Source organism: Canis lupus, chromosome 28, assembly GCF_048164855.1.
Source record: "Canis lupus baileyi chromosome 28, mCanLup2.hap1, whole genome shotgun sequence".
NCBI lineage: Eukaryota > Metazoa > Chordata > Mammalia > Carnivora > Canidae > Canis > Canis lupus.
In genome coordinates, this window is record NC_132865.1 from 23773102 (window position 1) to 23792234 (window position 19133).

Sequence of the window (19133 nt, forward strand, 5' to 3'; positions counted from 1 at the left end):
CCCTTGTCTCAGAGATCAAGAGTCATAGTTTTTTTTACCATGTTTAATTTAGGGCATGTCACTTCTCTTGGGACTGAATAGAGTGGTGAAAGTACTGGGTAAGATGATCTCTAATATTTCACAAAGGCAAATTTGTAGGTCTAGATTCCTTAGACAGCCAGTAGAATGTGAGAGGTACTAGATAGATGCGCTATTGTAGGGAGCATTAGCAAAGAAAAAGAGTCAAACTTGGATTACATATTTTACATATAAATCAGTGTTTATTTTTAGAAGGTAACTTATTTTTTCATATTTATCAATTATTGGATTTGGTCTTGCAGGGCCATGACTAAAGAAACAGTATAAAATGCAAAAAAAAAAAAAATTGGATGTAAAAGTCCATAGCAGTATAGAGGACAACAGAAATATAATTTCAAAGATTTTCATGTAACGGAGAAGAAAATCACATTCCTGCAATTTATCAAAAATAGAACATACAATCTCATGTTTAAAAAAGAACTATAAAAAATAGCCTTTTTGGTTTTGTAAGTTAAATGGCTTACAAAATGGCTAAATCTTACTCATTTAAATCATTAAATTTTAAAGTGACTATGAAAAAATGTTTTTAATTTAAAAAAGTATTCTGGGGCAGCCCCAGTGGCTCAGTGGCTTAGTGCTGCCTTCAGCCCAGGGCCTGATCCTGGAGACCCCAGATCGAGTCCCACATCGAGCTCCCTGCATGAAGCCTGCTTCTCCCTCTGCCTGTGTCTCTGCCTCTCTTTCTCTCTGTGTGTCTCTCATGAATAAATAAATAAAATCTTTTAAAAAAAAAAGTATTTTGGTATTTACCTTTCTGGCCCAAATACTAAAACCTGTTTTCATAAGAAAAGACATAGCTAATAAGTCATTTGTTTTACTTTTTCTCCACAATAGTTCAGAATATTAACCAATCCTGCTGATTGATTTCCAATTTTAATGGCTTGACTCCTGAACAGGTATAAACATTCAGTTATTCTTTGTTTATTGCAAATTATGTAAGGTACAAATGGAACAGGAGCTCAGTAAACCATGTAGTTTGGGAAGAACTTTAAAATGTTGAGTTGTTGAATTTGTAGAGATAGTACAAATACTACTACTAATAGGTCATTTAAATGCTTTACTTCAGTTTTCCCTTAAATACAGTTAGTAACATAATGCACCTGTTCGCTTCATCAATGCCAACAGTAATACAATGTATGTTCAAACTTGAGCCCACAAACCTTTTGATGGGGTCAAGAAGCTGAAATCTTGAACATTTTTAAAAACAAGAGCTGATATGTTTATCTTTGCCAACTTATTCAAAAATTTTTCTGCAAGAATATTAAGCTAAGTCTGAGCATAGTACAAACTATTTCATATGCCCAAGAGCAAGCTCTTGGGTTGCTTTTAGAAGAAATGCCATTCATCCTTTTTCTTAAACACTTTCACCGTAAGTATGTAAACATCCAGGGACTAGGAGTGGTGAGAAATAGTGACATGTATCACATGGGAAACAGTTGCTAGCCCTGTATCAACATATCATTTTATCTGCCAACACAATAAGTGCTTTATAAACTTCAGCAGTACTGTTATTCCACATGGATAGCCTATTTTTGGATTCTCTAAATGCAATCAATCAGTGATTTATGTCATCTGTGGTCATGGAAGTTCAGTATGTTTAGAGGAAAAAAAATACTCCTTTGCTTAAACTTTCACCAGTGGATACTTCAATTCTGAGGCAACAGATACTCCTCTCCCTTTGGTTATATATGAAAATAATGCACAAAACATCAGCTTCTATCTTTCAAAAAGAAAGTGGTTTCAAAGAATCACTTTCATTTTACTTCTATAACCATAAGATCCCTAAAAAATAAAAATCCCTTGAGCCCGTGGATGGCTCAGTCGGTTAAGTATCTGCCTTCGGGTCAGGTCATGGCTGCAGGGTCCTGGGATGGAGCTAAGTCAAGCCCCGTGTCCATGGGCTCCCTGTTCAGCAAGGAGCCTGTTTCTCCCTCTCCTCCCCACTTGTGCTCTCAGTTGCTATCTCTGTCTCCCTCTCAAATATTTTTTTTAATTTAAGAAAATAAAAATAAAAATCCCTGAAGCATGTCACATGTAAAGCAAAACAACATTACCCTCCTTTTCAGATACATCTAATAGACTGCTTCTACTGACAAAGAATTAAGCCTATACTTTGATAAAATGAATTTAGCACTAAAGTGTTCTTAGAGTATATACAGTTTTTAGACATAATGCTATTATTGCACATTTAATAGACTACAATATAATATAAACATAATTTTTATATGCACTGTGAAACCAAAAAAATCATTGAGTCACTTTATTGCAATATTCGCTTTATTGTAGTGGTCTGGAACCAAAACCACAGGTATGGCTATAAAGTCTGAAAACACCTTTTTTTTTTTTTTTTGTATTTGTTAATGAAATTCCTTCTATTATCAGACTGGAATCCATAATTTTTTAGTAAGTAAGAGCCTATTTCTTTTGGGAATTGTAAATGGGCAATTAAAACATAAGATGAGGGAAGTAATACGTTTAGGAAGCTGTAAGTTTGAACTATTAGGATTTGGGGAAAGAAAAGAGAAAAAGCAGTAATGAAGTTAAAAATAAATGGTAGATTGTGAAAAATATTACAAAATAAATGGAAGTCACTAAAACAAATTTATCTAACAAATTTGCCATACTATACTGTGCACTGGGATCACACTCCATTTTATGTCCTAATTCATTCCATTTGGTGACTTTTCTAAGGAAATTGTGGGATAAAACTGTAAGGTTTTGAAACAGATGAAAGATCATTGGGTATAGATAATGAAAAGCCATACATTTTTCCAGCATGTTCTTCTCATTACCTGATTCTGTGGAATCTCTACATCTTTCCCTGACTTTGAGCTGTTTAATAACTACATAATTCATAGACATTGATAGTAGTGCAAATGATCCTAGTCCATACATTATATCCATTTGAATGTAATTGATTATTACCTTCTGGATATTGGTCCGTTTTGCCAATTTTTACATCTCTTTATAAACTTAATTTCAGCATTTCTTAATTTGGCTGTATATGTGAGGGCTTAAATTCTCCCTTGAACTGGCTGTAACACTTTACTGGGTCCCTTATTAACTAGTGAGTTAAATAAATCTTTGATATGTATTCACTTTATATTTGTATAAGTCATAGCTATACCTTTTTAAAAAAAATTGTCATTCTTAAACAACATGTATCAGTTTTTAATGAATGTCAAAGACAAAATAGGGTTTTCTTGAAAAAATTCCTTGTTTCTTTGTTTCTGAAGTGAATAAAACCGTATCATTAAATAATATCAATATTTGAAAAGTAAAGCCCAGTGCAGGATAAAAAGCTGATTATATCTTATTTATTATAGGAAGATGTCATACACTTTCCAAAGAAGTATAGTTGGAACTTCACGACAGTAGTGACCACACAAATAGTGTAACACAGGAGGAAGAAGACAAAACTGGCATGAGAAGTGATTTTAAGATACTTTGTTGCATAGAATCGATCCCTTTTCCAGTTCAGATGGTATACTTGGCAAAAACCAACCTCAACAGATTTAGAAAAGGCCTACCCACTGAACATGCTTTTCTTCCTGACACCCTTAAGGATTGTGAAGCCGCCACTTGACACCTTGAGTTAGTTCACACTCCTGTGTATATTGCCTCCGGCCTTCACCAGCTAACTTCCTGAAGTTGTGGAGAACTGCTCTAAAGCACTCTTTAAAATGTTTCCAAAAAATCATTAACTTGAGTCTTTAGTTTTTTTGTAGCTTCTCGACCATTTAAGTTGATGATACTTTTTGATAAATACATATTTCAATTAATAAATTCCTCACAATTAAAGGGATTTTTAGCCAGGCTAGAGTGCTGCTTGCCAATTATTCATCTGGAAAATGTGCAATTTCAAATAGATTCGCTTCTCTCTAGAAGGTGTGACGATCAAACTTTGGAAATACTTGATTTTGATAAGGAGTTTTAAATTATGTATATATTTTTAATCAATGTATTATTTCAAAACTGAAATTTCTGCAATACAATATGAAATTACTATTCCTACCTGAGTTATCAAGTGTCTTACAAGTGAAGAACATGTATTTTCTTTAAAAAAAATGTATAAGAATGATTTTGAAGATTAGTAAAAATAGACAATTATAAAATATCCCATTTTGTATTTGGTCAAAAATACAAATCCTATTCTGGAAAAGTAATACATTAAAAACCAGAAAATATAGAATGGAAATTCAATTTTAGCTTTACTTGTAGAGGAGACCCTACTGTCTTTTTAGTTTTGACTTAGGTCTAAACAATATTGTCTAATGTCATGTGGTTATAATTCTGTCTAATTACAAGACTAAATTTTTAAAAAATCCAGACTTTGATCTGAAAAGAGTTGCCCAAACTTTAACAAGAAATGTTAAATATATTAAAAATGTAAACACTATGGTTTATTTGAGTTTTAGTGTGTACTGAATAAAAGCAAATGTTTGCTAGCCCAGTTTTAACTTCAATGCTTCTAACATTTATAAATATTGTTCCTTATTGTTTGCTGATTTGACTAACATGCAGAAAGAAAGCAAAAATGAAATAAGAGCACAGTGAGAGGAAAAAAAAGCCTCTCATTTATGGCTCACATTCTCAACATGTTCTCAATGGAGAAGAATTTGAGTGTTTATTTCCTAAAGACCAAATGGATTAATGTCTGCAAAAAGAAACCAACAAGTTATGAGTTAATAGTTCACTAATTAAGATCATATTTATAGTTTTATTGTAAAGAATGATCACTTGTTGGTTTAAAAAAGAGCTAAAATCTAAATATCAACTGATATTAGATAAAAAGCGTACGTGATACTGAACTTCCTAAAAAATGCTGATGGGCAGTTTGCATGTCCTTGTGATTTTTTAAAAATATTTTATTTATTTATTCATGAGAGACAGAGAGAGAGAGAGGCAGAGACACAGGCAGAGGGAGAAGCAGGCTCCATGCAAGGAGCCCGATGTGGGACTTGATCCCGGGACTCCAGGATCCGGCCCTGGGCTGAAGGCGGCGCTAAACTGCTGAGCCACCAGGGTTGCCTTATCCTTGTGATTTTAAACTCAGTCAGTGATGAATCTCATAAGCTAGAGACTTTATACCCCTAATCAACCAACTATTGTTCCTGAGAGTAAATGAATAAATAAAACTCAGAAATTTATTAATAGAATTTTCCTCTTTACCTGTATTATAAAAAATTGGGGGTTTTCCATTATGTATATAGTTCCTCTCTAGAAATAACACTGAAAGAACACTTTAGGGCTGTCCTTCTCAAACTTTAGAGTGCATTGAACAACAGGATCTTGTTAGAATACAGATTTTGATTCTTTGGATCTGGTGTGATTTTGCATTTCTTCCAAGACCCTGGGTGTTGGCCATGTTGCTAGCTGGAGGACCACACTGAGGAGGAATGCTCTACCAGAACTTCTGATGAAAAGGCACAAATTCTCAACTCAGTTACCTCGGTAAGCATTCACAATAGTGTGAAGCATGTATGTTTAGACTGCACATTCATAATGCTGAGAAAATAAAAATCTTTTTCCTGGATAAGAACTTCAAAATTGAAATAACATTTATTTTAAAAGTTCCATCATCTTATACGCAGCCCATTTCTTGTACTAGCATTTCAATTCTCCCCTTCCTCCAGCAGTGCTAGACCTTTACAGGATGCATTACAAAGGGCATCACGCACCCTTCTTGTGGAGGTGGCCCACCACTCCCACTCAGTCCCAAGTGGGGAATGCTGAGTCAAGAGCTGCAGCAACCACAGAATCCTAAAAAGAAATGTTACTGGTGCACACATTGAAAACAGTGTCTACCTCTCTTTGGCAACATTAATTGCTTTAATGTATTCTACTCAATCTCTGGATCAAATTCATAAACCTGAAATTTAACTTTGGTGCTCTAACCCTCTAATTTTTCTGTACCATATATTTTGATTTTTCTAACCTGAACCCAGGCAATCAACCTGGTTATTTCCTTTCATTACCTCTTTTCCATGTGCCTTTGGCAAAACTTCAACTAAGTCCAAACATGCAAACCAGAGATGTTAGAGACTTAAAAGGGCACTAGGCACTCTGATTTTCCTCTCCAAGTGGTATTTGAAACCAAGTATGAGCTTAAGTATGGGTGCATTCAGTAGGCCACTCAAACTGGGTTTTGAATGAATGCATACACACAAGAATAAAATATTTAGAGAACCAGATTCTATCTTTCTGAGGAGCAATATTCAAACCAAATATTTGGTACTTCCATGACATCATCACCAAGCAATTTCCCAGTTCCCTTCACCTACAACAGATTTGGATAGCTAATTTAGTGACTACTGTGGTTTGGCTTCAGGTCAAGCCTTATGGATTCTATCCACAGATTTATCTGAAAGTTCCCAAATACTATTTGCAGACAGTCCAAAGACACATCCTGTGACATAGAGCACCCTTGGATATCTCCAAAATAAATCCAGACGTCTAAATGGTTTTCCAACAAAAATCTACCATATATTTTATTTGTCAAGACAGCACTTTGCTTAATGGCTTGCACAAGTAATATCCTTGATGAGTATTTATCACATGAATGAAAGCCAATTTGGTACAGACTGTTCTTTCCATAAGAGCAATGATCATGTCTTATTATTTTGTGCACATGTTTCTCATTTATTAGGATATCAACAAATGTTTTGAGGGAAAATATATGATAGCCCTAGTAGGTCTATGCAGTTTTCCCTTCATTTTCAGAATGACTGAATTGTTATAAGGTATCCTTCTATCAACGAGGACTAAGAAACATTCTGATAACATATTATTTATTATCTTGTTTTTGAGGGTATGACCACTGAATGGGTACAGACTGGAAACCCTACAGCAGATGGAGAAAAGCCAAGTGAATATTTGTCCTATATGATAGACTGATTTCAGACCATGTTATTACAAGGCTAACTTAAAACTCACTTCTTCCATGTAGTTTTTCAGTGACTGTCTTCCACTGGAGGCTTCTCCCTAGGGGTAAAGAGAAAGAGAAGTTGAAAAAGTCAGGGAAAGGAGAAAGAAAGATGGAAGATGAATCATGGAAAGTAGCGAAATCTGGGAACAACACCAAATCCTTACTGTTCTCCAACCATCTCAGTTGATATTTATGGGACAGTCAGTTTGGCAACTTTCTCCCCTGAAGGAAATAATTTTGTCAAGGCAACAATATTTTTTTTGGGTGGATTTTAAGTCACATAAACAAATAATCACTTAGAATAGCTAGCTAAATCTTAGGACAAAATGCTAAATGAGACGCACAAAACTTTCTAATTTTATAAATACAGTCTTAAAATTAGATTAAGAAAAAAGTCACTCATTCTGTATTCTGTAAATCTGCATGAAGATCTAATATATAGACTTCAAAATATTTTATGGGGAGAGTATAGATCATTAATCTGTCCTTTTCCCAATGTTTATATGCAGGCTTTCTCACCTTGCTTGTATGTTATTAGTACATTCTCTATTATTTGTGCTTTTCACTGGACCTTGACTGGGTGCTAGTAATCACTGAGATTTAAATCATGGAAATTTAACATCAAATTAAATATATATCCCGTATTCATCTAAACATTGGTGGTCAAAATTGTCAAACAATTCATTAGTTTGAATAAGTTATATTTCTATACTATGTGGCCAGAGACATTTAGAAGTAAATTCTGAGATACCATGAAATGATGCTTTAGGAAAACATGTGTGTTTAAAATATAACTAAATAAGTGTGAATAAAGTTTACATTTGCCTCTAATTCTTCTTTTAAAAAAAGAAGAAGAAGAAAAAAACATGCTCATTTCAAACCAAAAATTAAGCTAGAAGTAAAGTGCTGGTTTCCCTAAAAGCTTAGAAATCACAGATATATAATATTTTTTCCAAATCATGGTTTCCACTGGTGAAAAACTAGTATGCTGTAGTTTAAATATTTCCAAATGCTTCCAAGCTTGTGGGATTTTCAGTGGATAAGACAGTCGAAGAGACTGGACAGTTATATTTACTTAAGTTAAAATATAAACTATTAGGAAAAATCAAATCCATATACAACCCCAAAACTGTGAGGAATTTAACTCAAAGCATACGGAGAAGGCTGGAAATTTCTTTAGATAAACTGCTTTTTCTAGTTGAACTTGCTATACTATCTCCCTTTATTTGGACAATTGGTTTAGAAAGAATGCTATGGGGTCTTCCAGTTTGGGTCTTCCCTGTGACAGAACCAATCCTCTGTGTACTAATAGTCCCTCCCCACCTCACCCCCTTCACCTGGGTTTCTAGGGGTAAGAAGACAAGGTGGCAAACTGCCGACTGGTATGGATCTGCTTTCTGGAGGGACCAGTGTTGGAGGCCTGCCTGGCTGGCCTCTGAACAACGGAGGACTAACAAATGAGGTGCTGCAGAGTAGCCCCTCAGTACTCACTGAAGAAGGCTATTTGTTCCCTTGGAGCTAGAGTGCAACAGTTTTCCCAATTTGTCTGGACACTTACAGTCTTATGCTAAGACCTGGTAATGACTGAGGGTTTTCTTGATGGTCAGATATAACCAAAGCACTGTATACCCTATAGGGCTTCTTGACAGCCTTGCTTCTTCCCACAGTGCCAGGTACTTTTCAATATCTGTACCACAGAAACGGAGAAACCCACACAACACCATTTGTTTCGAAGGCCACACAGACGAGTTCATCTGTAGCTGCCGTTCATAAATCACTGACATGGGTGGCACTGATGAATGAGGAGCATGAAATAAAAAGACTGTAGGAAGAAAATACAGAGGAAACAAACACTTTGCAGAGAGGATTACAAATCTGGCACAAGGCCAAGTGGACAAAACAAAGAACAAGATGTCAGGGTCTCTAATTCTTAGGGTGGGAATAGATGGCTCTAATCAAGAGGCTGGATTCAATAGGTCTGTCTCAGATTCCCCATTTCCAACACAGGACTGTTGAAATGCGGATGCCGACCTTCCCTCCTTCCCCCACTGGGGGCGCTATAATGAAATAAAAGGCACACCGTTGTCAACGGAAGTCATCCTATTTTAAATTTTAAAGAACTGGCATTTTTAAATGTCAAGTCATTCAACAACATAATATTTTGATAATCACCCAGAAGTAAATACAAATTATCCAAATGCAATAACCCTTGAAAGACAGAGAGAAGAAAGGGGATACAGGGCACAAAGATAGGGGCACATCAAGGAGGTAAAGGATAGAATACATGGAAACCATACCTGAAAGGTAGAAGAAAGAGAGAAAAGAAAGACAGAAAAGAAAGAAAGACAGAAAGGGAGGGAGGGAGGGAGGGAGGAAGAAAAGGAAAGAAGGAAGGAAGGAAGGAAGGAAGGAAGGAAGGAAGGAAGGAAGGAAGGAAGGAAGGAAGGAAGGAAGGAAGGAAGGAAGGAAGAGGCATTTCCTGAAATGTGGTTTTACTTACCTTGAATCTTAATATAATCATAGTTGACACAGAAATGTTTTAAGTGTGAATTATAAAATATATTGTAAACTCAGAGAAAGAAAATATAAAGACTGATATGGTTATAGCTTACCATTTGTCATGGGAGTATGGCTGTTATAGATGAAGGCTCTTCTCACTCCCTTAGTTATTTTCCAGTTAAGAAAATATTCTCAGTGAGATGGAATATATTAGAGATAGAGCTAGGACTAAGCCCATACTCAACTGAATCCAACATCATTTTTCATTATCCCACACTTCTCTTATTTAAATCAATATTTTCTATTCACCTCTTACAAATCCTTAGTTAAAATGCATGTAGACTTGTACTTTCACATAGAATATATTTTTTTCACAAACATTTTATGTCTGAGGCTTCTGGTATGAATTTATTTTAAAGAAAGTTTCATAAGAACCCTATTTCCACAAGAATGCTTTCCTTCCTACCTTTTCAAATGAAATTAAACAATAATCCTAACAGAGACAGTACCCTCTTAAGAAGAAGAAAGGGAGCTTGATGGGAATGGTCAAGGCATATCTAAACCCAAGGGACTCATCAAACTTCACCCATTATTTATTTTACAAGCATTTATTAAGCACTTACTGCATGAACACACTGCACTAGGTGTGGGGACAAAGACGTGAACACAAACTCATCCCTACATAAAAAGTTTACCTGAAGCAGACAAACAAGTAATTCAAATATAGACAAATGTTACTTGACATGGGTAAGCCCAAGGTGCTATGGGGAAAAAACAGGGGAAAGGACCCTAGCCTTTCATTTATTTAATAAGCTTGTATTGAGAACTCTCATGTGCTAGAAGTTTTCATAGCCACTGTATACATGTGATCAAAAAGACAAAGTAGAGGAATGAAAACTTGAGGAAATTGGGATTTCTGGGTAGCACAGTGGTTTGGCGCCTGCCTTTGGCCCAGGGCGCGATCCTGGAGACCTTGGATCGAATCCCACGTCAGGCTCCCGGGGCATGGAGCCTGCTTCTCCTTCTGCCTGTGTCTCTGCCTCTCTCTCTCTCTCTCTCTCTCTGTGACTATCATAATAAAAAAAATTAAAAAAAAAACTTGAGGAAATTATTTTTAATTTTAGTCTTAAAGACTTAGTCGATTAGCCAGAGAAGGAGCTGAATCAAGATAACTCTTGGGATGCCTGGGTGGCTCAGTGGTTGACCATATGCCTTTGGCTCAGGTCATGATCCCAGGGTCCTGGGATGGAGTCCCAGATCAGTCTTTCTGGGAGGGAGGCTTGCTTCTCCCTCTGCCTATGTCTCTGTCTTTCTGTGTGTCTCCCATGAATAAATAAAAATCTTTTAAAAAAAATAGAGAAGACCTCTTACAAGAGGGAAGATTTTGTGCAAGGGCCCAGACACAATATAGCAAATATATGAACGAGTATTACAATGAAAGCACTAATTAGACTATGCACAGAAATGTATACTGTATTTTTAGATATAAAGGTATTAACATCATGCATCACTTCCTAATTTTATACTATAATTTCCTGTAATACAGCTGCTAATATGATGGTCATAAGTTGTATTTTCTGATTGCATTATTACACAGGATTATTGAATTTGCAGACGTTATAGAAATTGAAGTTCAGCTTTCCAAACTCCAACAAATTCTACAGGCAGCAATTACCACTGATGTCCAAGAAAATAGGCAGTGATCTATTTCCAATTAAAGGTGGGTGCAATAGCTTGCAACTCAGAAATTTTTGGAAAGCTCAAAAGTCTTTCAAATCATTGATGTAGTATAAGTCAACAGTTTTAATTTGTCTTCAGAAATATATTTAGTTTAATATATATTTAATATTTTATATATTTATATATTATATAATTATTTATGTAGTTATGTATTTAAATATATTTTCTATGCTTATATGTTTATATAAATATTATATATTTGTAATTAAATATAATCATATTTAAATATATATTTAAGCTATTTAAATATATACTTAAATAGTTAAACTTGTCTTCAGACTTACAAGTGCTGTTTCTAATTGGTTCTAATGTCTTTTCATTTTAAATTAAATTAAAATTAATTAATCAATTAATTAATTAAATTTTTTTCTGAAAATTTGCCCACAATCTTATGAATAAATGTTGCACTAGTGCAGAACGTCTTTCTCTGAAAACAACACCTTTATCCATTAGAAGAGGTACCGGACTACTTTAGCATTGTTAAGAGCTAAAAGACAGTGACATTTTAAGATAAGGCTATGATTCACCCTGTCTTTTTTTTTTTTTTCAATGTTCAGTTTCCTTTAATGACCCCCATCTCCCTGAAGGGCAGGTACAGGCAGCTAGGCGATGACAAGAGATGTTTACTTGAAGATCTTGCCCTGATTGAAGGTTTTGCCCACATGCTGGAAGGCCCCGTCCCAGGAAAAGTACTCTCGAACCAGCGTCTGGGTCTCCTCGCTGCCAGGATCCAGTTTCCGCCACGTATAGGACTCGTAGTCCACCTGCCAATCTGGACTCAGCGAAAGGCAAGCTCCTGGCCTCGGAAGACCCAGACTCCAGAAATGGAGCTGCTGTTGTTGGTTCCAAAGAGTATGACACTGGCAAAGGCATTCTTCCTCAGCTTGTCCAACCGTTGGAACATTCCAGTGATGAGGTTACAACTCATAAAGGTCTGAGTGAGCTCCTCAGGGAAGCGGAACTCAGTGTACCACAGGGACCAGCCATCCTTATCGAAGGGCTCCCAGAAGTGCTTCCATTGATGCTGCACATTATGTCTATACTAGAAATCAGCAATCTAAGGCATGATCAGAAGCCAAATTTGTCCCCTTAGAAGGGACAAATTATACTCAATCCCTAAGCACATATCTGATCGTTAAACTAGAACAAAAACAATTTACATTTTTCTTCCAATTTTTCTCATGTTAAAGTAAATAATTTTTTTATGGTATTGCCTTTGACTTACCTTAAAAGAATAAAAAAAGGCAGGAGCAATTATGAGCTAATGATTATCATTAATAATGTTAAATTTTAAATAATTTAAGGCATTTTAGTGTTCTTTCTTATTATCCGAAAAGTAACTATGCAGTTGCAAAAAAGGGGGGAAAAACACACTTTATTCTTTTCTTTCCTTTAACCTCATGTAAGCCAAAACAAACAAACAAACAAAAGGCAGGGATGCAAAGCCAGTAATGAGAAGCTCCCTGTTTGAGACGGTGGTAACTTTTATCAGTGGATATTGGACAAGGGAAGGAACAGGATGAGAGCATGCGGCTATAAGAACGGATGGCTGGTGTTAATGATATTTAATTGCACTGACTTATAAGGATAGACAGAGATATATATTGTTGATCAATTGATTTTAGGAATATTCACTTGACCTTGAAGTATTATCATACTAGTCATGTGTGTCTTCTCTGATACATTAATTTATGTATGATTAATTTTGTTTCACTATTATCATATGCAGAAAGTAGTATTAATTCCTTCTTTCTGAAACAGTTTAGGGGTCCCAGGGTGGCTCAGTCAGTTAAGCGCTGGCTGTGGCTTCAATCCTGGTATTGAAGCCCATGTCATGTCAGGCTCCTTTCTCAGTGGGGAGTCTGTTTGTCCCTCTCTTCCTCTGCCCCTCTCCACCCAATTGTGCATGCTCTCACTTTCTCAAATAAATAAAATGTTTAAAAAAATAAAAATAAAATGGTTTAATTGCCAACACAGCAAACTATCAGCCATAAGATCTTCGAGAATCAACTTTTCTTTATTTTTTTAAGTATTTATTTATTTATTAAATATTTTATTGATCTATTTGAGTTAGAACAAGAGAGAGAGAGAGAGCATGTGCGGGGGTGGGAAAGGTTAGGGGAGAAAGAAGCAGGCGCTCCTCACTGAGCAGGAAGCCCAATGCAGGGCTTGATCACAGGATCCTGGGATCACTCCCTGAGCTGAAGGCAGACGCTCAATTGACTGAGTCACCCAGGTGCCCCTCAACTTTTCTTCTGAACCAGAGTTTCTTCCTATGTAAAACGTAGACAACAGAACCACAGGGTTGTGTTTCATTTGACATAGTGAATGTCTAAGAGTATGGGAAATTTCCACTATAAAATGCATTGTTATTATTTTGCAAATGATTTCATCTCCATTGATCCCCCATCTATTGGTTTTCCTGCTTCATGCCCTGGGCCCATTGCTCAAATTTCTATGTGCTCCTTTGACACTATGACATCTTTATGAAAACACATCACATTCTTTTATAATCACTGATTATTAAATCTTTCCTGTTTAAGTTCTTGGAGGGCAAACATTATTTTTATTAAGTTTTGCTTCCTATGTCCTGATATAGGTCCTGGCAAACTGTTTAAGGAATTGATCAATAAACAAACAAACAAACAAACAATCTGTAGATCTTCTGTGCCTCTGGATCTACACAGAACCTATAAAATGCAAAATTTATAAATAATGAAATAAAAGAAATAAGTCACTTTAAAAAACAATTAATTCAATTATTACTGAATGTGTACTGAAAATACCCACTAAAGAACCCTCTGATCAAATAGGATTTGTAAGGAATTATTGAATAGAATTTTTACCTTGAAATATGTAAAATATGTACTAGTAAGTATATATTTATTATTTTTTGGTAATCGAGTGCTATGGACAATTATTTTCACAACCTGAAAAATGGAAATATTCAAAACTGACCTTTTAAAAATATAATGAGATACAGAATTGAAGGAAAACAAGTTTAAAAAAAAATTTTTGAGAAATAAAGACTAAAATGAAAAGGACAAAAAATGAAACAAACACAACAGATAATGCCTTAGGAGAACAAGAAGGTTTAAAAAAAGGAGGGGTGGGTTAATAAAAATAAATTAGGAAATAGATTTTTAAGACAGTATTTTAGAGAAAATGATAAATACTGAAGATAGGTAAAAGGTGAAATAAAGTTGACTCTTGAATGATGCAGGGGTTAAGGGTTCTAACCTCTTCCTCCTGTGCCAGTTGAAAATCCACGAATAACTTTTGACACACCCATAAGTTAACTACTAATAGTCTACTGCTGATCAGAAGCCTTGCCAATAATATAAACATTCGATTAACACATATTTTATATGGATATGTATTATGTGCTGTATTCTTACAATAAAATAAGCTAGAGAAAAGAAAATGTTATTAAGAAGTGGTGAGGAAGGGAAAATACACTTACAGCACTGAACAGTATTTGTGGGAAAAAATCCCTATATAAGTGGCTCTATACAGCTCAAACCCATGCTCTCCAAGGGTCAACTGTATATGAATAATAGAAGATCCTAAAGAAGAAAACAAAAGCAAAGGAACAGAGTAGATACAAAGAATTTTAATTCCAGAAAACTTTCCTGAAATAATAAAAAAAATTACGTATTGAATTCCAGGTCTGACAATACTTAGCCAGACAAACTACCACAAGATAAACTCTAGTAAATTTACTGTATGCCAAGGAAACTACCAGAGACTACCAGGGGCATAACAAAATGACCCAAAAATAAATTCGAAGAAGCTCTCAAGAGCTAGAAATGGAACAGTCTGAGCTTTTAGCAATGATAGTAATTTCCATGGGTTAAAACAAGTCAAATACATTTAAAGTAAGAATTGGTTATCTTCTGAAGATAATAGGGAACATATTCATTATTTTAGAAAACTAGTAAAGAAGAGAAATCAAGTATGTATTCCACCTTTCTTATGGGGAACTGTATTACTGGCTAATCAAATGGTAAATGAGGGAAAGAGTCTATTAACAAAAGTATTCTAACAAATAAACACAAAATAAATCATTGATTTAAAATATCACCACTTTGCAACTACCATTGAATCAACAGATTTTGGCATGAAACATCAATGGCTGCTAAGATAATAACATGAGAAACAACCAGATATGTTTCTCTAGTTATGCCAAAGAGGAGCTTTATCCAGTTTCTGGGTAATTTGCAGGAAAATATAGAGGACTGAAGAACATGTTGAATATGGAATATGAAGTTAGTAAAATTCAGACTGCAGAAAACCACAGATCAAATGGTCAGGGTAAACAGATAAAGTGTAAGAAAATGCTAAAAAAACAATGGAGGAACCTTAAAGATTAAAAAAGACTTAAAGACATACCTGATTTTTAAAAGTTGGCAAAGTTGACAACGTCAGTAGATGTATATTTGAGTGACAAAGCTACTTTCAAAATGTAAGGAGCTAATGATTATAAAAGAATAGCTGTTATTCATGGGGAGAGGCAGAGGTTGTGACCTGGATAGGGCACAGTAGAGGGACTTTTCAGTTGTCTAGCAAAATTCTGTTTCTTGACATGGGTAGTGTTGTCATTATAATAAGTCATTAAGCCATACATTTGATTTGGGTGATTTTGTAGATTTGTTTTTTACTTTATAACAAAAAGATATTTAAAATTAAAGAGATGACCATTTTTAATGTTTAACTATAAAGTTATAGGCATAATTGTAAGGTACAAAGGAAACTCTTAAAAAAACTATAACGAAATGCTATACACTGTATTTACTGTTGAGTACATCTCCATGGTCACATATCTAATCTCTCATTGATCCAGATTTTGGGTGTATGTAACGAAGTAATTATTGGTTATATATCTAGAAAAGTAGTTAAAGAACATTCTTATTGTTCTGATTCAATCTTAAGATAATCTAATTATAACACTGACCTCATAAAAATCAGTGGGCAATTTTGATTTTTACCATTTGAAATAATTACGCCTTTAAATTGTCTTCCATTAAGCTTTTAAAAAAATCAATAGATGTCACTTTGGAATCTGTAAAGTACCTGCATAAATTCTCCAAGGTCAGTGAAATATGAATGTCAGCCTCATAATTTAAACCAAACATACAATGTATTCTTTTAAAATTAAATTAACTTGTGTCTTTGTGAAATGACTAAATGGCTAAGGTGACCAACTTCCTGAACTGTGACTCAAATGGGAGCATGAAGGAAAAGTGATACCCAGTGCTCATGAAATACCCAGACTTTTATGTCTCTCCTGTTCTCAGTCCATGTTTCCTTAATTAAAAAAAAAGATTGATTTTTTAGATAAGTAACAATACTAGGCATTTCTCTACATTGAATGAAACACACTTCTTTAACAAATCACGGACACAAATAATTTTGTGTTTCTTTCAACATATATCTCTGATTTCTTAATTCAACAACAAAAAAGACCAGTTTTATATTTCAGACACCTTGCATTATTTAATGGACATCAAAGGGCTATAATCATTTAAACTTACTAGGAAAATTTTTTTTCATGGACTTGTAAATGTAAATAAATGTAGGCAGTACAGTGCAGAAGAACTTCATTAAAAATGTATTTTTAATCCTTAAAACATTTGTTTAAAGGGGCTTGATTTTTTTTAACGTTTTAATTGATTCCTTAAGTGCTCCAAGGAGAATGCTATCTGTAGAATTAAGTTTCAAACCAAATAAATAAAATGTATGAAATAACATTATCTAGCCTGTCACAATCTTGGCAGCTGATGTCATAAACAGTGTCACTAGGAGAGTTGTGACTTGCTTTGGAGGAAATATGTTGGGGCATAATCAATTTTCTAAGAAAAAGAAGTGACCTCCAAATAAATAAGAAAAGTGACTTAGAGGGGAAGATAGAGGGGATGTTTATTCAAAGTATCACAAATACTAACTCTGAAGTTTTGCCTATAGTCTCTAGGATAATTTGAAAAGACAATTCCCACTACTATGTCTGATCTCACCACCTGTGTTTATATACAGGATTTCTTCTGTTTAATATGAGTTGATCACTGGACTTAGCCTTGATTTGATGTACCATCAGAAGGTGACAAAAATGATATCCTAGAGAGGCAAGAGTACAAGCTTTGGAGTCAAGCAACTATGGGCTCATACCCCATTGGGCTTATGTATATTGGGCAACTTCTATAACTTCCCTGGGTCTCAATTTCTTCTTCAATACATGGTGATAATGCCATGTGCTCCTCATGGGTTATTGTGAGGATTAAATGAAATAATGTCTATAAAGCATAGAAGATAAGAATGAAAGCCTGGTTGGAATCATTATTAATCAGGATAATAAGTATTAGTACTAGTATTAGGAGATTTTCTGTGAATGAAAGACAGAGAAAACCAACCTGATACTATGAAAGGTAGGAAAATTAGAGATAGGCTTATTTCTTTAAGAAGATAGCTGGAGGGCAGCTCAGCGGTTTAGCACTCCCTTCAGTCCAGGGCATGATCCTGGGGACCCAGGATCGAGTCCCATGCTGGGCTCCCTGCATGGAGCCTGCTTCTCCCTCTACCTCTCTCTCAGTCTCTGTGTCTCTTATGAATAAATAAATAAAATCTTAAAAAAAAAAAGCTGAAAAGGAGACCTGATTGCAGGGAAATTAGATACTACTTTTTCCATTTATCTTGTCTTATTTTGATGCCACTTTCATTACAAAGATCTTTCAATGACAGGTAATTATTGAGTGACTTTACATGCAAACTTAACTTCAGCAGTAACTTAAGGTTGACTGATGGCAAAAGTCTTTTAAAAATCTGGCCATCAGGGATCCCTGGGTGGCGCAGCGGTTTGGCGCCTGCCTTTGGCCCAGGGCGCTATCCTGGAGACCCGGGATCGAATCCCACGTTGGGCTCCCGGTGCATGGAGCCTGCTTCTCCCTCTGCCTGTGTCTCTGCCTCTCTCTCTCTCTCTCTCTCTCTCTCTCTCTCTCTCTGTGTGACTATCATAAATAAATAAAAATTAAAAAAAAATCTGGTCATCAGAACTAGAAGGAAGCAAATGACACAAGTCAAGAGAAATTGTTGAGAAAAGGCAGTAAGACAGCATCCTTAACAGAACTTTGTTCCTGACCATCTCTCCTTCAACTTAAGACTATCCCCAATAGCCCAGTTATACTGAATAACCCCCAGGTCCCTGTACAGTCAGCGCCTCTATCTCTTTGTCTTTCTATCCCTTCTTCTGTCCCTCCATCCATCCTCCAGCCATTCCTTTGTGCATTCCATGCCCTCTTCCTGATGTTACCTAGCAAGATTCTACTCCTGGCAAGACTAAGTGCAGTTCCTGTCATTCTAAGAGGACTTCCCTGACCCACACATTTGTGTTTCCCTCCCCATGTGTTCCCATGACTCTGTAAAATTAGAGAGCTTGCCACACTGAATGCCTTGGCTTGTCTACTACATTGTCAGCTCCATAGACACTTCTTTAACATTTGTGGGGCCTAAGGCAAGAGGTCAAGCAGAGGTCCACACTGCCAACAAGCTATTGTATAAAATATATTTGACTTTCAAACAGACTTGGCATGCAATTTAAATTTGGCTTCAAATTCAGAATTCTTATATTCCTTCAAGTTTTGCACCATAACGTGGCAGGAAAGAGACAGTAAGAAGGCAGTGCTGACCCCAGTGCCATATTCTTGCCTCTCTCTTCCCCTACCTCATGCTGTATCACCAGAAGCTTTGTGAGCATATGTATGGATATCCCTGCCTACATCTCCAAGCTCATTTATACCCTCCTAAATAGCTGTCGCTTGCCCACACCTCAGGCCTGGAACTGAGCCCTTGAGGAGAGATAGACAAAAGAAAGGGGCCAAGCAGGAAGGAGGTTTCA

The 19133-nt window shown here is 35.6% G+C and overlaps 1 protein-coding gene across 1 annotated transcript in view; it reads right to left on the reverse strand.

The window, feature by feature from the left end:
• C28H8orf34 (chromosome 28 C8orf34 homolog) overlaps window positions 1–19133 on the reverse strand; it is a 382999-nt gene that overhangs the window by 25685 nt on the left and 338181 nt on the right. Inside the window, 1 exon segment of the mRNA XM_072803810.1 lies at window positions 7015–7062. Within this exon segment, the coding sequence (XP_072659911.1) occupies window positions 7015–7062 (48 nt within the window).